General features: G+C 33.7%; 1 protein-coding gene across 4 annotated transcripts in view; it reads left to right on the forward strand.

Moving 5' to 3' along the window:
- The window catches only part of LOC142350566 (calcium-dependent secretion activator 2-like), a 240,494-nt gene that overhangs the window by 33,602 nt on the left and 191,186 nt on the right, over positions 1-15,706 (forward strand). For all 4 annotated transcript variants that reach the window (XM_075402416.1, XM_075402417.1, XM_075402419.1 and 1 more), the window contains exons 18-19: positions 10,218-10,319; positions 12,838-12,901. In XM_075402416.1, the coding sequence (XP_075258531.1) occupies positions 10,218-10,319; positions 12,838-12,901 (166 nt within the window). The remainder of the gene's footprint in view (positions 1-10,217; positions 10,320-12,837; positions 12,902-15,706) is intronic.

Raw genomic sequence — 15,706 nt, forward strand, 5'->3', positions numbered from 1 at the left:
GAAAATGTTCTGAAGAAACTAATATCTAAAATTTAGCAGCATTTCATTAAAATTTGCAATTGTTTTCAAATTTTTTGATATTCTTATTCATTTTCTATGTTTATCAATCGTTACATGCCAATGGCCAATAAAACTTATTTACGTCATGCAGATAAGTTACTGCACAGATTTCAGAAAAAGTGATTTTTTAAATTTTTTATTGCGAAGTTAAGAAAATCCATAAATTTTGCAATTTTCAATTTGGCCAATGCCTGTGCTTGGGGTAATGGGTATGTTTAATTGGATCAAAATGGGTATGTACGGTAAAAGCTTCAAGTGATTTCGCAATGATTATTTTATTTGTTTTTTTATTTTAGTATCATAACTATGGTATTTTAGTAGTTTAGTTTTGATTTTACTATCACAATTTTTTATTTCGAGATTTTCCTCTTTGGCTGGCGTTGTTCAATCTTCTGGTCATGTACTATAGTTCTAAGTTTTTATTCAATTCTTTGGACTGTTTTCTGGACTTGACAGTATCGAAAAATTAAATCAGAAGTGGAAACTTGATTAAGCCATAGAGGCCAGTTACAGATGCCCGTTACTCGAACTTTGTTTTTATAAGTCTTAGTTACCATCTCTAATGCTTATTGGTATTGACAATAGCCCCTGTGTTGTCTCACTGCGAAACAGGCGTATGTTCAGCTCCATAATGACATCAAAATAGTTAGCACTTTAATATTGTTTGTGTACAAAAATCATTTCTTCCTTTGTTTTTTTTCTCTTCTTTCAATCCCAATCTTGGTTATGGGAATCAACGGTGAATATTTTCCGACAATCTCCCGGGGATGTTTTTCTTTCCTATGCCTGTTTAAATCCGAATTGGGATCACTGGAATTAATCGCGGTTGTATTAGTACATGCTGCCGTGTTTGCTCTTACTTCCAAACTTACTGATGATTCTCAAACATAGATTCTATGGATTTTCAAACATAATTTAAAGCTCCTCCCACCCGGGTTGAGTTCGCTATCATTTTTTTTCTTTCTTTTGCTGTGCCTTGATTAGTTTTAAGCTATTCAATATGACATCGGTAACAATCAAATGCTCGTATTTTCCCATGTTTTCAATGACTTTAAAGCAAAAGTTATATCTGAATTATAGTTCTTTATTAGCTGCGATAGTTGAAGGGGATATTAGACGTCTCTCAATTTTTTTCTTGTCGAAAACGTCATGTCTCACTTCTGACGTCATGTACAATCCAAATCAAATCTTGTTCATTCGCGCACGCAATTTTTGGAATGAGTTGTCGGAGTTGTCGGAGTCTCCTGCTATCGGAGTTCCGCTTGGACTTGTCATCTCTTAAACAGTTCACTCGAGTGATTGGATATTAGGCGACAACTCGATTAGGCAAAGAATTGACAACTCGATTAGGCAACGAATTGACAACTCGATAAGAACAAAGAATTGTTATTTTTAAAACAAAAAAAATTTCCTAATATTACGCCAAAAAATCAGAGTTATTCTTTGCGATGGAACTTTTAAACAAATTATACAATTGGGCTGTTATTTTATTTAGAAAAAATGGCTTTATTATAGTAAAAGTCTGACGAATATTGCCGTCTATTTACTAGCATTTTTTGGAAACAAGGCGTTTTTTTATCAAAAATTTTGATTATGAAACTGGATAGATGTCATCAATAACCCCTAGGTTTCCAAGTAATGATCATTACGGTTGTTATTAATAGCCGCCCTCATCTTCTCAGCCGGCTATTATAGCGCTCCTATTTTTTTTTTACTTCGTCGAATAAAAAAATGTTTCGCTTTACCTCATTTTGCCGCCTTTTCGTGAAATCTTTTTGACTTCTCTAGGCTAGTTTCTCTCATTCTGCTAAAAGTGATTTTGAACATCAGTTGCTCAGCAAAGCAATTCAAAATGAACAGAGTTAGTACAAAAATGGATGTCAGAAATAGAAACGGGATAAACCCATAAAGCCCAATTTTAGATGCCCGCTATTTGAACGTCGTTCCTATAAGTCTTATTTACCATCTCTAATGCTTATTGTTTTTGATTGTAGCCCCTGTAGCCTCTCTCTAAGAAACAGAAGAATGTTCAACTACGAAATGCCATCAAAATAAATCGGACTTAAAAAATGTTTTTGTACAAAAATCTTTTTTTTTTCAATATCTTCTGTTATTTCAATCCCAATCTTGCTTATTGGAATCAACGGCGGCTATTTTCCGGCAATCTGCCGGGTATGTTTTCCATTTTTGGCAAGGCTTTCGAACTCGAGGCTATCGAAAAATTCAAATTCTTGGTTTCATTGTTGCTTCGAAATCGAGTAAACCTTTAAAACAATTTTTACAAAGAATTTTAAGTATTGGTTGTTTTTCCTAGAACTGCTGTTGCTTCATATCAATCGTTCTAGTTTGTACGGCATAGGATTTGTTATTCATCTAGCTTCCAAAAGGTTTCGTTTATTTTGAAAATTAAAAAGTTTCGTGTCATGACGCGGCACTCCTAGAAGCGGCAGTCAAATTTGCGTACTACGAACGTTTTCGAAAAGTAGCTTTCTACGTGGAACGGATTTTTTTTGCGGCGGGGAAGTGTTTTTGTTCTGACATTAGAGTAGAGTGAAAATGGCAGTTGAAATTTATTTGGTTGCCCGGTAGTTGTTTTTGATCACGTGCGGTAATATGAGTTGTATTTTTCTGTTTTCGAAATTTTTTGAGTATTTTTTGAATCGTTTCCGAAGTTCACTGCAAGTCTGTTCATTTATAATTTTCATAATTAAGGGGCATTCATAGTTTCCATAGCCCCGCCATCTGCTCTGCCGGTTCCTATCGTGCTCCTATTTGAAACACTTAATGTTGGTGGTGTGTCTGTTTTGATCGACAGTTTTGGTGCGGTGTATTTTATACAGTAAATGCTGTATGTGAAAACTGATTTTTTCTATCGAATTGTTGAATAAAATTGAGGAGCAGATAGATAAAAAAGTGGTTGTACGTTCAATGCCGCATTTTCAAGAGTGAGAAAGAGAGATGTAGTTGTGAGAATGATTTCCCTAGGCTAATTAAAATATTTCCCTAAGATATGAAGTGGCTTTCCTAAAGCAGTTTGTTAGTATTATTAATTGCTCTCATTGTAAACATGTGCTCTGTTTGAGCAAATCTTTTACTTGGCCGTTTTTATTATCAGTGCTTCAGTCTATTACAACAAAGGTCGGGTGTGCGAATCCCTCTTATAATTTTCCGTAAAAATATATAAAGGCTACAGTCCCCTCTGCATTATATTGCTCCGCCTGTCGTTCGAGAGCAATTTCTCCTGCTTCAGTCGGTTTATGTTTTGAAAACAAAAATGAAGGGTATTGTTTACTGAAGTTTTGAGGTTTTTAGATTTTTTGAAGAAATTGTCAGCCTGATATTTCTTAAAATTTTTGCCCAAACTTTTTTGAAATTTCGACTTTTTTGTCTTCTAAAGGTTTTATATGCTGATTATTATTATTGTTACTTTTATTACTATAATTGGTAGTAACTATCAGTTCCGATTAAAATTAGACGTATTTTGATTTTTTTTTCATATGAACTGTGAAGGTTTATGTAGTTAATAGCCGCCTCAGCTTCTCAGCCGGCTATTATAGAGCCGCTTTTTTACAATCCAAGAATTGGATTGTATTGGTGCTCTGTCTGTCTTTTTTTGTAAGATATTTTCACACCTTTTCTCATGACTTTGAGCTTTCAAAACTGGATAACCAGGTAAAGCTCCGCGGGCATCAAGTTTCATCAGATAATCTTAGCCGCGTTTAGTAGTCCTTCTAGTGCTTACAGTGGTGAAGCTACTGGGAAGGACGTAATTCAAGGTTAAAGGGTCATTGTAGGGATTTTTTGAGCCCAAAATGTTATTTTCTGTTTGACTAGTCTTAAATTGAGGTTTGTAACAGTTGATAAAGGTCTTTTGCAAAAGATAATTTATAACCATTTCTTGAGCTCTATGTTTTGGTACTCCAAACATAAAACACAAATTTACAATTTTTTTCAAGTTTTAAAATTTCAAGTAAGTTTTTTTTGAAAATTCTTGTTATTTTTTTAGTTTTTTTCAGATTACGTGCCAAGGAACGTCCTCTAGGTTTTGACAAAAGGTTATTGCATAGCTTCTTGTGGTAATGGAATGGTTTTCAACATTTTAACATCACGAATTTCTGCAATTTTTTGTTAAAACTTGTTTTGTGTTCAATTCTTTTTTGATAATTATTGTCATTATTCAATTTTGCTAGCCCCAGGGGTCAAGGAACCTCCTTTAGAGTTTGATATTATGTTACTGCATAGTTTCTAATGGTAATCGAGTCTGTTTTCAACATTTTAATGGCATGAATTTTAACAACTTTTTGAACTTCCTAAAATTGTCTTTTTCATTTCTTCTTGTCTCAGTTGTCAGGTAAACGCCTCTATGGTTTCCTAGTTTTTTTGCATAATTGCTAGAGACAATGAAATAGTTCTCAACTTTTTAGTATCACAAATTTTGGCAATTCCTTGTAAGTTTTTTAATTTTCCATTATTTCTGAAAATTTTTGCCATGTTCCTAGCTCATCGATCGTTGTGACTCAATGCATCCTTTTAAGGCTTGGAATTGAGTTAATGAATAGCCTTTGGAGAGAGTGAAAATGTTCTGAAGAAACTAATATCTAAAATTTAGCAGCATTTCATTAAAATTTGCAATTGTTTTCAAATTTTTTGATATTCTTATTCATTTTCTATGTTTATCAATCGTTACATGCCAATGGCCAATAAAACTTATTTACGTCATGCAGATAAGTTACTGCACAGATTTCAGAAAAAGTGATTTTTTAAATTTTTTATTGCGAAGTTAAGAAAATCCATAAATTTTGCAATTTTCAATTTGGCCAATGCCTGTGCTTGGGGTAATGGGTATGTTTAATTGGATCAAAATGGGTATGTACGGTAAAAGCTTCAAGTGATTTCGCAATGATTATTTTATTTGTTTTTTTTTATTTTAGTATCATAACTATGGTATTTTAGTAGTTTAGTTTTGATTTTACTATCACAATTTTTTATTTCGAGATTTTCCTCTTTGGCTGGCGTTGTTCAATCTTCTGGTCATGTACTATAGTTCTAAGTTTTTATTCAATTCTTTGGACTGTTTTCTGGACTTGACAGTATCGAAAAATTAAATCAGAAGTGGAAACTTGATTAAGCCATAGAGGCCAGTTACAGATGCCCGTTACTCGAACTTTGTTCTTATAAGTCTTAGTTACCATCTCTAATGCTTATTGGTATTGACAATAGCCCCTGTGTTGTCTCACTGCGAAACAGGCGTATGTTCAGCTCCATAATGACATCAAAATAGTTAGCACTTTAATATTGTGTGTGTACAAAAATCATTTCTTCCTTTGTTTTTTTTCTCTTCTTTCAATCCCAATCTTGGTTATGGGAATCAACGGTGAATATTTTCCGACAATCTCCCGGGGATGTTTTTCTTTCCTATGCCTGTTTAAATCCGAATTGGGATCACTGGAATTAATCGCGGTTGTATTAGTACATGCTGCCGTGTTTGCTCTTACTTCCAAACTTACTGATGATTCTCAAACATAGATTCTATGGATTTTCAAACATAATTTAAAGCTCCTCCCACCCGGGTTGAGTTCGCTATCATTTTTTTTCTTTCTTTTGCTGTGCCTTGATTAGTTTTAAGCTATTCAATATGACATCGGTAACAATCAAATGCTCGTATTTTCCCATGTTTTCAATGACTTTAAAGCAAAAGTTATATCTGAATTATAGTTCTTTATTAGCTGCGATAGTTGAAGGGGATATTAGACGTCTCTCAATTTTTTTCTTGTCGAAAACGTCATGTCTCACTTCTGACGTCATGTACAATCCAAATCAAATCTTGTTCATTCGCGCACGCAATTTTTGGAATGAGTTGTTAGCGTGGTGTCATTCTTCAATCTTGCTTGAGTGAGTTTTTATTTATTCTCGTAAATAATTGATAAATAGGCATCGTTTTTCGTCTCTCCCAAAAGAGTTTTGCGTGCTTTAGATGGTGTCTAACCAACTGATATTATTTTAATGTAATTGACGATTATTTCTGGGCAACTTTTAGAAACAATTCATCAATAAAGCAAACTGTTTTAAAGCAAGTTAAGATATTACAGCAAATTATAAGAAACACATTTTTCTTTATCTTTTTATAGCTGCGAAGTTGTAAGCTGAGCAGAGCTATATTGCGGTGCTCTTGGTTTTTACGACTCCAAGAGTATTAGTTTTCTTGAGTCTTTTTTTTACCGGAAGTACTATTCGTTTAGGCGATGTTTTGACCTAGAAGCGAAAGTGAGCAAAAATTGCCGTGTAAACTATTTTTTCTGAGCGAGAGAATTGAGTTTTTTGTTCTTGCGCTGCGCTCAGTGGAAAAGAGTTTTTGAGCTGTTGGCGCATATAGATGACAGTTGTTAGCCGTGTTTTCGTCCATTTGGCCCATTTTTTTAAATGGTAACTTGGTTTTTTGTAGAAGTGAATTTTATCGATGACGCATGATTATTCAACAATCTGGAATAGGTGCCACAATGTTTCTGAGAGCTTAATGACGCGTTTCAAGTGCAAAATTGGCCCATATTTCTCATTTTTAATCAATTTATTGGTTTTTTGTCGTTAATTTCTGGATTTGTGGCTCTCTGAGCGTATAAAACAAATTAGTAAATATTTCAACGTCTTTTTGATATTTCCTGAGTTGGATGCCTCTTTTTGACGTGAAGTGTTTTTGTTTTATAAAATTGTACACTTACTTATCCGATTTTGGAGGTTTTTGTCAAAGTTTTGTGAGTTCACTTACCATAAAGATAAAGTCTTGTGGTGCACCATCATTGTTTTTGGTCTCGTTTTTTTGTTGATTGATTTTTTTCTGGCGATAACTCTTTAAAATTTAGTTAAAATTTTTACCATATCTTGGACTTTTTTCTACAAATTGTTTAACTGTTTCGCAATTAAGCTGTTTTCACTTCTTACTGAGACAGAAAGATAGCTATGGAATGTTCTTAAACCGCGATTGCTTAATAACAAAAAAAGTCAATTGTTTTTTACTTCACTTTTTAAAATTTTTAATTTAGTTTTCCAATTTTGAATTTTTTTCCAGAAATTGCGAATTAATATTTTTAAATCTTTTTCACAATGTAAGTCTTCTCCATATGCTAGCATGTTTCTTTCTAACAATCTCCTAAGACCTACAGTTATATTCGCAATTCATTCTATTAAATTGAAAATTATCGATATGAACTAATCATTTTTGTCTTTTCCCTTTCAATTGTAAAGTTTTTGTTTGCAATTGATTTTGTTTAACATATGGCAATGAGGTTTTGCTAGCTTCACTTTTTGCATATTTTGAACAACACTCTTTCTCTGCAAATACTCTCAGAGCTTGTTAACATACGAATTTTTTGCTTTTGAATATTGTTCGGTCTCTTAAGTCTTTTTCATGATTAATTTTGATTTGATTATTTTTTTGGACATTTGTATTTATCGTTTATTGTGATTTAAAGTGACAACTTAAGCTTAGAGTTACAGCAACACAGTTCATTTAGTTTCCAATTGATTGCTGTTTTATATTGTAAAATTGTGTTCCGATTGAGACAACTTACGGAAGTTGATAAATATAAACATTTTATGGCCATTTCTTGCAATGTTCAGCCTTTTCTTCCTAACTAAATTTTGGAAGCCTATCATGGCTGGTTTTTTGCTGCTCGCGTACTTCGATGTTTTCAATTGCGTGAAAAAAAATGTAGCTTGTTTTTTATTGGCCATATTCATTTTGACTGAATTGTTTTTTAGTAGTCATTTTAGCAGGAACCAGTTGACTTAAAAGTTTATTCTTTAACGGAGATGACTCTTCGAGTCGTTTCCGGAATTCTTCGGGCTATGTTTTTTGTTTCGTCGTCTGACGCTCTCTTTCGTTTTACATTTGTTCTCACAGCAAAGCTGAAAAAGAATTTTTCTGATTAACTTCTTCCTCTCTCTAACGGTTTTTGCGCGCGTAACGTCATTTCTCACTCTCTTTAGACACCGTTTTTAAGTCATTTACCCGATTAGATTTTGATCATGTGAGGCTTACCTCGAATAAAATGCCTTTTTCACTTTAAATTTCATGTTCAGTTTGCTTAAGGTCAAAGGAATGTATAATAAGGTCAAGGAATATGTCAAATGTCCCTAATGAAAAGGCTTCTTCGCATTGAATTTTAGTCGCAATTCTTCGCAATGAATCTTCATTGATTCATCCCGGAATGCTTTTCAAATTGCTTTTTGTGAGGCGTCGAATTTTTTTAATTTAGAATTTTATCTATTTATCTCTTATACGACACGCAGGTCCATTATTTCGCAATCTGCTGGCTATGGTATACTAGTAATTGCTGATTTTTTCTGGCATTCTACCAGCTATATTGAACTTCCTTTTAAAGGACTCTTATTGCGATTTCTGCTGTGTTCATTGATCTTATCTTTCACTAGCAGCACAGCGATAGCTGAAGCTATTTTTGGCCCTGTCTTGGTTTTTTATTTTATTCTCAACATTTTTGTTACAATCATAAGTCGTCAGAATCACTTCAAATCTGCTTTTTGTTCATTCATTCATGCAATTTCAACTGCGTGCGTGACGTCATTTTCACTCTTATTGGAGCGAGTTTTTTTGTTCTTTTGCATGATTAAATTTTCGATCACGTTTGATTTACCTTGCTCTCAAAAATGACTTGCTGACTCCGAAACTGACTTTTCTTGACTTTATTTCAAGAGTGTTGCGGCTGCTTATGAATCTCAGTAAAACCGAAATTTCACAGCCTGTTTCTCGATCTTTACGCCGGCCTGGTTCTTCACTGGGTTTGATTGACTAATAATTTTGTACAAACAGTTGATCGCTCGGACGTGTTAAAGGACTGTACATTTAATTTTAATTGAAGTCCTTAGTGATAGTCTATGTTCAATCTCGTGCGGAATTTGGTAAGGTTTCAGCCAATAGCTAGTATTATTAATAACTTCTCCTAAGAAAGCTCAGCTATTAGAATAAAGGACTGAAAGTGATGAAGAATCAAATTTTAGTCTATTTTGAGAGCCAACTGCTCTTTGTAACAGTTTCTACTGGTTCTAAATACAATATGTGTTCACTATTCAAACAATTTGGTAAAAGTAAACAATAAGGTTAATAACATTGTTACTCGTTTCTGATTGGTTAATCAGGTAAGTGATTTAGATCAATATTTATATAGTAAATTTCAAATTACTGCAATATTTGATCTTGTTGACATAAGCAAGGCTGATACGTGCGTAACTGTAAATGCCTCAACTGTTTGACATTCAATCATACATGAACACCTAAAGGATCATAGAATCAACCATTTAAGAAATTTGACGATAATTAAGGAAATATCAAAAAATGCCAATTTTGCAGCATATAATTGCTAATAGCCACACTTAAGGCTCTGAAGCGATAACGTTCGTTAGGTCCATGAATAGCTTAGAGGTTACCCTAATCGTGTGCCATAACCGCGGGTTGCTGAGGTTTTACCTTCCCAAAGTCGGGGGGAAGGGTTGGATAAATTTTCGGTCCTAACTTCTAAAATTTTTCAATTTTGACCATTTTTGAGTTTTGACAAATTCTAAGTTTTTTTTTCAGTTTCAATAGTTGTTTTTGCTGCCTGCCTGATGGCTCTTGTTGCTGGTTTGAAGTGGCGCGAACAAAGAGATATGGTCATGTGGGTCACTCTAAATGAAGTTTATTGGAGAGGAGCTAGTAGAAGTAGCAAAAACTTGTACGGATTCGTAATCAAAATATAACACATCAGAGTTTGACAGAAATTTCTTTTTGGTCAGTTTCTGTTACTGAGACTGCAGCTCTAAGAAGCTATTGCGGCTATTTTCTGGCAATCTACCAGCTATGTTAATTAATTTGTGTTCATATTGGTGTATCAGTTTTTTGCTGTATTTTTGGCTCGCTCGGTTCTCAGACGAAAATTTTGTTAAATTGCATTTCTCTCCGATGATTTTTGTCATTGTTTTTAAAGAATACTCTATTACAAATTGGTGTTATTTATCTTTGTTCCAATCCCAATTTAGGCCTAGGTCAGTAATCTTGACAAGTTTTGCTGCTTTTTGGAAGTTACCTCGAGGGGTTTCACTAATAATGATCCTTAAATGATTGATCGTTTACTGTCTTTAGATATTCCAATTTATTTAAACTGTTATAGACCAGACGCAATTGGAACAGTGACTGTGGATGAGAAAGAAAGATTCGAAAACCTGAAGGAGTCTTTGAGAGAGTACCTCGAGAAGCAAGTCACCAATTTCAGGTAATGATTTATTGGTGTGACTGACATGCTTGTGTTAGTGGGATCACTTGAGCGAAATATAGCTGAATGAATCCGTTCGTTCCACCGAACGTGGCTTCTGATCTCTGAGTTGATAAGCTATTAACAGAAGCACATCAAATTTCTAACACAAATTTCAAAGATACACTTACCGGAAACTTCATAATTTGACCAACAAGTTAAACGAAAGTTGCGAAACAAAAATCACTTTGAGCAATCTCTTTGTAAAGCATCCCATGAATAACTATTAAAGTTGTCTCAGGGGTTTCATCGTAATTAATGGTATTTTCCTCTTCAAACATTGAAAAAATATGCGACGAATTTATGGAAGTATAATAACTCCAGCGACAAGCAAGCCTTATTTTGGTCAGCTTGATTTAAATTTAGAGCCACTTATTTATTTAATACTTAATTCCCTATTCACCAAAATTGAAACGGTAAAATGAGTTCCAACTCTTCTGGTTCCAGTTCCAACAAAAAACATAGCAGGACAAGTCCTGGCGTACAATTCAAAGAATTTTCATTGACTAATCAAAAAACTAGCCCTAGAATGAACTATGAGTAAATTAGAAAACCGTTTAAAAAAAATTAGATAAAAAAATTCAAAATGCCGCATGTGAAGAAAGCACTAATAGCAAGAAAGGGAGAAAGGGAAATTTGGTTCAAACAAAAAAACTAGGCCTAGAGTGAACTACGAGTGGATTGAGAAAACGCTTTAGAAACAAATCCAATCCGAAAAATAAAAAAAACGGTAAAAATAAAATTGAAATTGCCATGTGAACAAAAAACTGCTAGCGAGAATGCGATTTTTTGTTCAAACACCGTTTTCTAACTCTACTTTAAAATTAGAGCGAAAACAATTTACGCCGCAAAACCACTCGCTTTTTCGCTCTATTTCCTGTTTCGGCGTGACCAAAATCACTACTCCAATTTGACTTCAAAAATCATGAAAATGTGTGAACAGATCTTAAAAAAATTAGCATGACAAGTCCTGAAATAAAGTTCAAAGAATTGAATGAAAAATTTAGAAGTACTCTACCTGACCAGCAGATCAATTGAACAATGCCAGCCAAAACACTAACAAAACCATCTCAAAAAGTTGAGAAACTAAAACAATTAAACAAAATTATACTCATTGCTAAAACTCTTGAAGCTTTTATCCCGAAATCAAAATTTGATCTCGTTAAATATACCTATTTCAAAGATATGTTCAAGGCTAATTTTTGCCTCTAAAATCGGTCCAGGATTATATCTTCAAGACCTGAAAGAATTCATTGAAGATCGATTAACTCAAAAATGACAATTTTTTTAAAAAATGAAATCAAATTTTAATATTAATATCTTCAGAATCATTTCTGTGTCTCTAGAAGCTGTCCAGCAACCCAAGTCCAGTCAAGCATTAAAAAATTCATTGGCTCATAAAGATCGACAGGTAATAATTTTCAGAAATTCGTTCTCTTAAAATGTTGAAAACCGTTCCATTTCCCACTAGCACGTATGTAATAAAATACTATCAAACCCTGGAGGAGGTTACATGGCTACTGAGGCAAGAAAAATTGAATAAAAGACAAATAGTTTAAAAAAACTGCAAATTTTATCAAAAAATTTCTAAAATTCGGATTGCTGAAAACAATTCCATTGACACTAAAAACCATGCAGTAACTTTTCATCAGACCGTGGAATAGGTTTTCTGGCACTTGAGGATGGACTGATATCAAAAATTGATAAAAATTTTAGGAAAAACTTAAAGAAATTGCAGACCAAAAAATTGCTTAAATTCGAGACATTAAAATGTTGAAAACCATTCCATTGTTACTAGAAACTATGCAGTGCCCTACTATCAATCCTTAAAGGAGATTCCTTGGCCAATGAGGCTGGAAAAACTCAAAAAATGACAAAATTTTTAAAAATTGAAACAATTGCAAAAACTTGCACAAACATATAGCTCATAAAATGGCCATAACAAATAATTTTGTCTCGCAAAAGACCTTCCTCAACTTTTAAAATCTTCAACCTAAAACTAATCCAACAAAAACTCAAAAAAGCACGCAAAAATTGCATCTTTTGAGCCCAAAAACTCCTGAAAATAGCCTTTTAGCCTTAATTTAAGGCCATCCCATTAACTGCACCACTCTTAGCACTTGAATGACTACCAAAGCCCACTTTGGGCTTCTATTGAAACTTAATTCCCGCTGGGCTCTAATTGTTTATCCCGTTTCGAAAGATCAAAGTCATTCAAAAACGTGTGAAAAAATCTTAAAAAACTCAGCGTCCCAATACAATTCAAATTCTCTGAATTGTAAAAGCTCTTCAGCTCTCCTTCTGTTAAGCTAATCTATTAGATATCAAATGGATTTATTCAGCAGATTAGTTTTACAGTTAATATAGTTTAATTTTGAGCTAAAGAGAAAGATTTAAGTATTTTGAAGATCTGAGTATTAGAAGATTCGAGTATTTTAAAGATTTGAACTTGATGATGATATGATTGTTGTTTACCCAGGTACTGTTTCCCTTTTGGCCGACCGGAAGGAGCTCTGAAAGCGACAGTGTCTCTGCTGGAACGAGTAAGTCACGCCACTCCTAGCATGTCTCTCAAACTGGTCTGCCCTTGAATGTTGTCCAATATCCTATAGCTAATAGTTGATGTTGTACTGTTTTGGCGTGCTTACTATCAAGAGAGCGCAAATATAGAACTAAGCGATTATTTTTTTAAAGGTTTCTTGTAAAGGTTTACTCTGGTAACAATGTGCAGATTGTTCCAATATTCTCAGCAATTTTGAAGGAGCAAATTTTGAAGGTTGCTAAGTTTTCCTTTTTTTCCGTTTTAGCCCCCTGTATTGGATTGACAATAATAATTTAATTCTTTTTAGTAGACAGTTACAGGATAGCTTCGTGTTCATGTATTTAATATAAACTTCAAATGTTTTATTATAGCTGCGAAGCTGTCAGCTGAGCGTAGCTATATTGCGGTGCTCTTGGTTTTTTTACAATTCAAAGAATTTGAATTGTATTGGGGCGCTGTCTTTTTTTTAAGATCTGTTCACACATTTTCATGATTTTTGAAGTCAAATTGGAGTAGTGATTTTGGTCACGCCGAAACAGGAAATGGAGCGAAAAAGCGAGTGGTTTTGCGGCGTGAAATTTTTTCGCTCTAATTTTAAAGTAGAGTGAGAATACGGTGTTTGAACAAAAATTCATTTGTTTGTTTTACATTTGTTCACACAGCAAAGCTGAAAAAGTCAAATTTTCTGAATGACTTCTTCCTCTCACTAACGGCATTTGCGCGCGTGACGTCATTTCTCACTCGCTTTAGCAAAAGTTTTTAGGTTATTTGCGTGATTAGATTTTGATCATACGTGACTTACCTCATTCAATAAAATGACTTTTGCACTTTAAAACTTAAGTTTAATTTGAATTTGTTTAAGGTCAAAGGAACTCATTTGTGCAGTAAAGGTCCCTAATAAGAGGCTTCTGCGGAATGCATTTTAGCAAGCTTTATTAATTTATCGCTGAATGTTTTTTACCTAGTTTTTTTGAGCGGCGTCGATTTTTTTTTCAATTTAGATCTGTATCTGTTTCTATCTCTATTATATGGCACGCAGGTCTATTCTTTCGCAGCTATTCCGGCAATCTGCCGGCTATGTTTATAAAGGAACTCGTACCGTTTTTGTTTTGCAAATGGTTGCTTTTGGTTAGATTTTCAGACCCGACAAGTTTGTCTTAAAGTTTTTTATCGGCTTAGGTCAACTTATGCGTTACAGTTCATAACTAAAATTAGTTGGGAGCTGCTAAGGTGGAATTTATATTAAAAAAGAATTGATTCTCCATTGATATGCGGTTTAGTTTCATATTTTGGTAAAATTACGAAGTAGCCTAAATAATACCCATTGTTTACTTCATTATAGTCAATGTTCAAGTATTAAAACGATAATCGTGTGCTCGCAAAGAGATTATTTAACTGTTGATTTTGGTCTTTAGTGAAGTGGCAATAATTATTCAAGTTCCTCGGCTTACGATTGCGTCTAGCCAATTGGACTTCTTTTTGAGTGATTTGTCATGCATGGCTATTTTAGTTTTTGCATGATCTAATCCGCTCTCATGTCAGAATGATTAAAGCTCTTGAGTGCCATTTTAAGAGGTTTTGATAATAAATATTTGCGTGTTGGGGAAACCTGCGAAAGTATTAACAATATAAATGGGAATCAATTTGGGAGCAACCAACCGTTTTCGATCGTGAAAAAAAGGTGCTTTCCTGTATTTTCCTGCTGAAGCATCTTATAAACTGTGTATTTTGAATCCTTTTATTATTTTCAAAACTTCCGATAATTTTTTTCTTAAAATTTATTCTCCTATTTTGTCGAATTGAACTATATATCATCTATGGAACTAGAAAGATTTCTGAACAAATTACCAGTCAAAACACTCAGTTGCAGTTATCTAATCAAACCGCAATTTAAAATAGCAAATAACGGCAAAGCAAAATAGCAAGATTTACTATAACCTATTGTTTAATTGTATACACCAATTAGACTTTAAGTCGCTTTTTGCATGTATTAAGATACGTTTTATGGAATTGAGCAGGTAAAATTACCAAATGGTCCACTTTGTTTGGCAGAAGTACTGCAAAACTTGCAAAAAGTTTGGTAATGCGAAACTTAATTGACCCGTTTAATGCAAAGAATAATGCTACTGATTCTGCGTAGCTGCACCCCTGTGTTCGTAAATGTTGATTAAAATTTATTTGTCTAGTTTTTGAATTTGGTTTTTAATCGAAAATTATTATCTTCGAAGTGTATGCTATTTTTCATTATGTTTGAAAATGACTGTTGTTCTTTTAAAAGTAGAGTCAGCTGTTTGTTTGCTTTCTACCCTGAAAGTGCTCAAGCTTAACAACCGCTGCACATTCCTTGAGGTCACCAATCCTCAAGGAAAGCTTTAGGATTATTTTTTTCTGCTAAAGATACCTTTCTATCTATGGTTTTGACACGAAAATTGATGGCATGTGAACTGTTTGCCTAATCTGATATTCGTTAAAAGTTTTGTTGGAAATATTTTTGTTCATTATTTCTTGACTCAGCGGCCAGCTAACCACCTTGTGGGTTTGATATTCTTTACTGCATAGTTGCTAGGCGCAATGGGGAGGTGTTCAGCATCCTAACATCACGGATTTTGCAAAATTTTGATAAAATTTGGAATTTTTAAAAAAATTTTCTGAGAATTTTTGTCATGCTCCTAGTTCACCGATATTTATTGGCCCTTTAAACTCTTTAAGGCTTGCATTTGGGTTCTGGATAGCGTCTGGAAACAATGAAATGGTTCTGAAGAAATTGATATCACAATTTATAGCTACATTTCCTTCAAATTTTGCA

This window comes from Convolutriloba macropyga, chromosome 12, assembly GCF_964194025.1.
Source record: "Convolutriloba macropyga chromosome 12, txConMacr16.3, whole genome shotgun sequence".
NCBI classification, from domain to species: Eukaryota; Metazoa; Xenacoelomorpha; order Acoela; family Convolutidae; genus Convolutriloba; species Convolutriloba macropyga.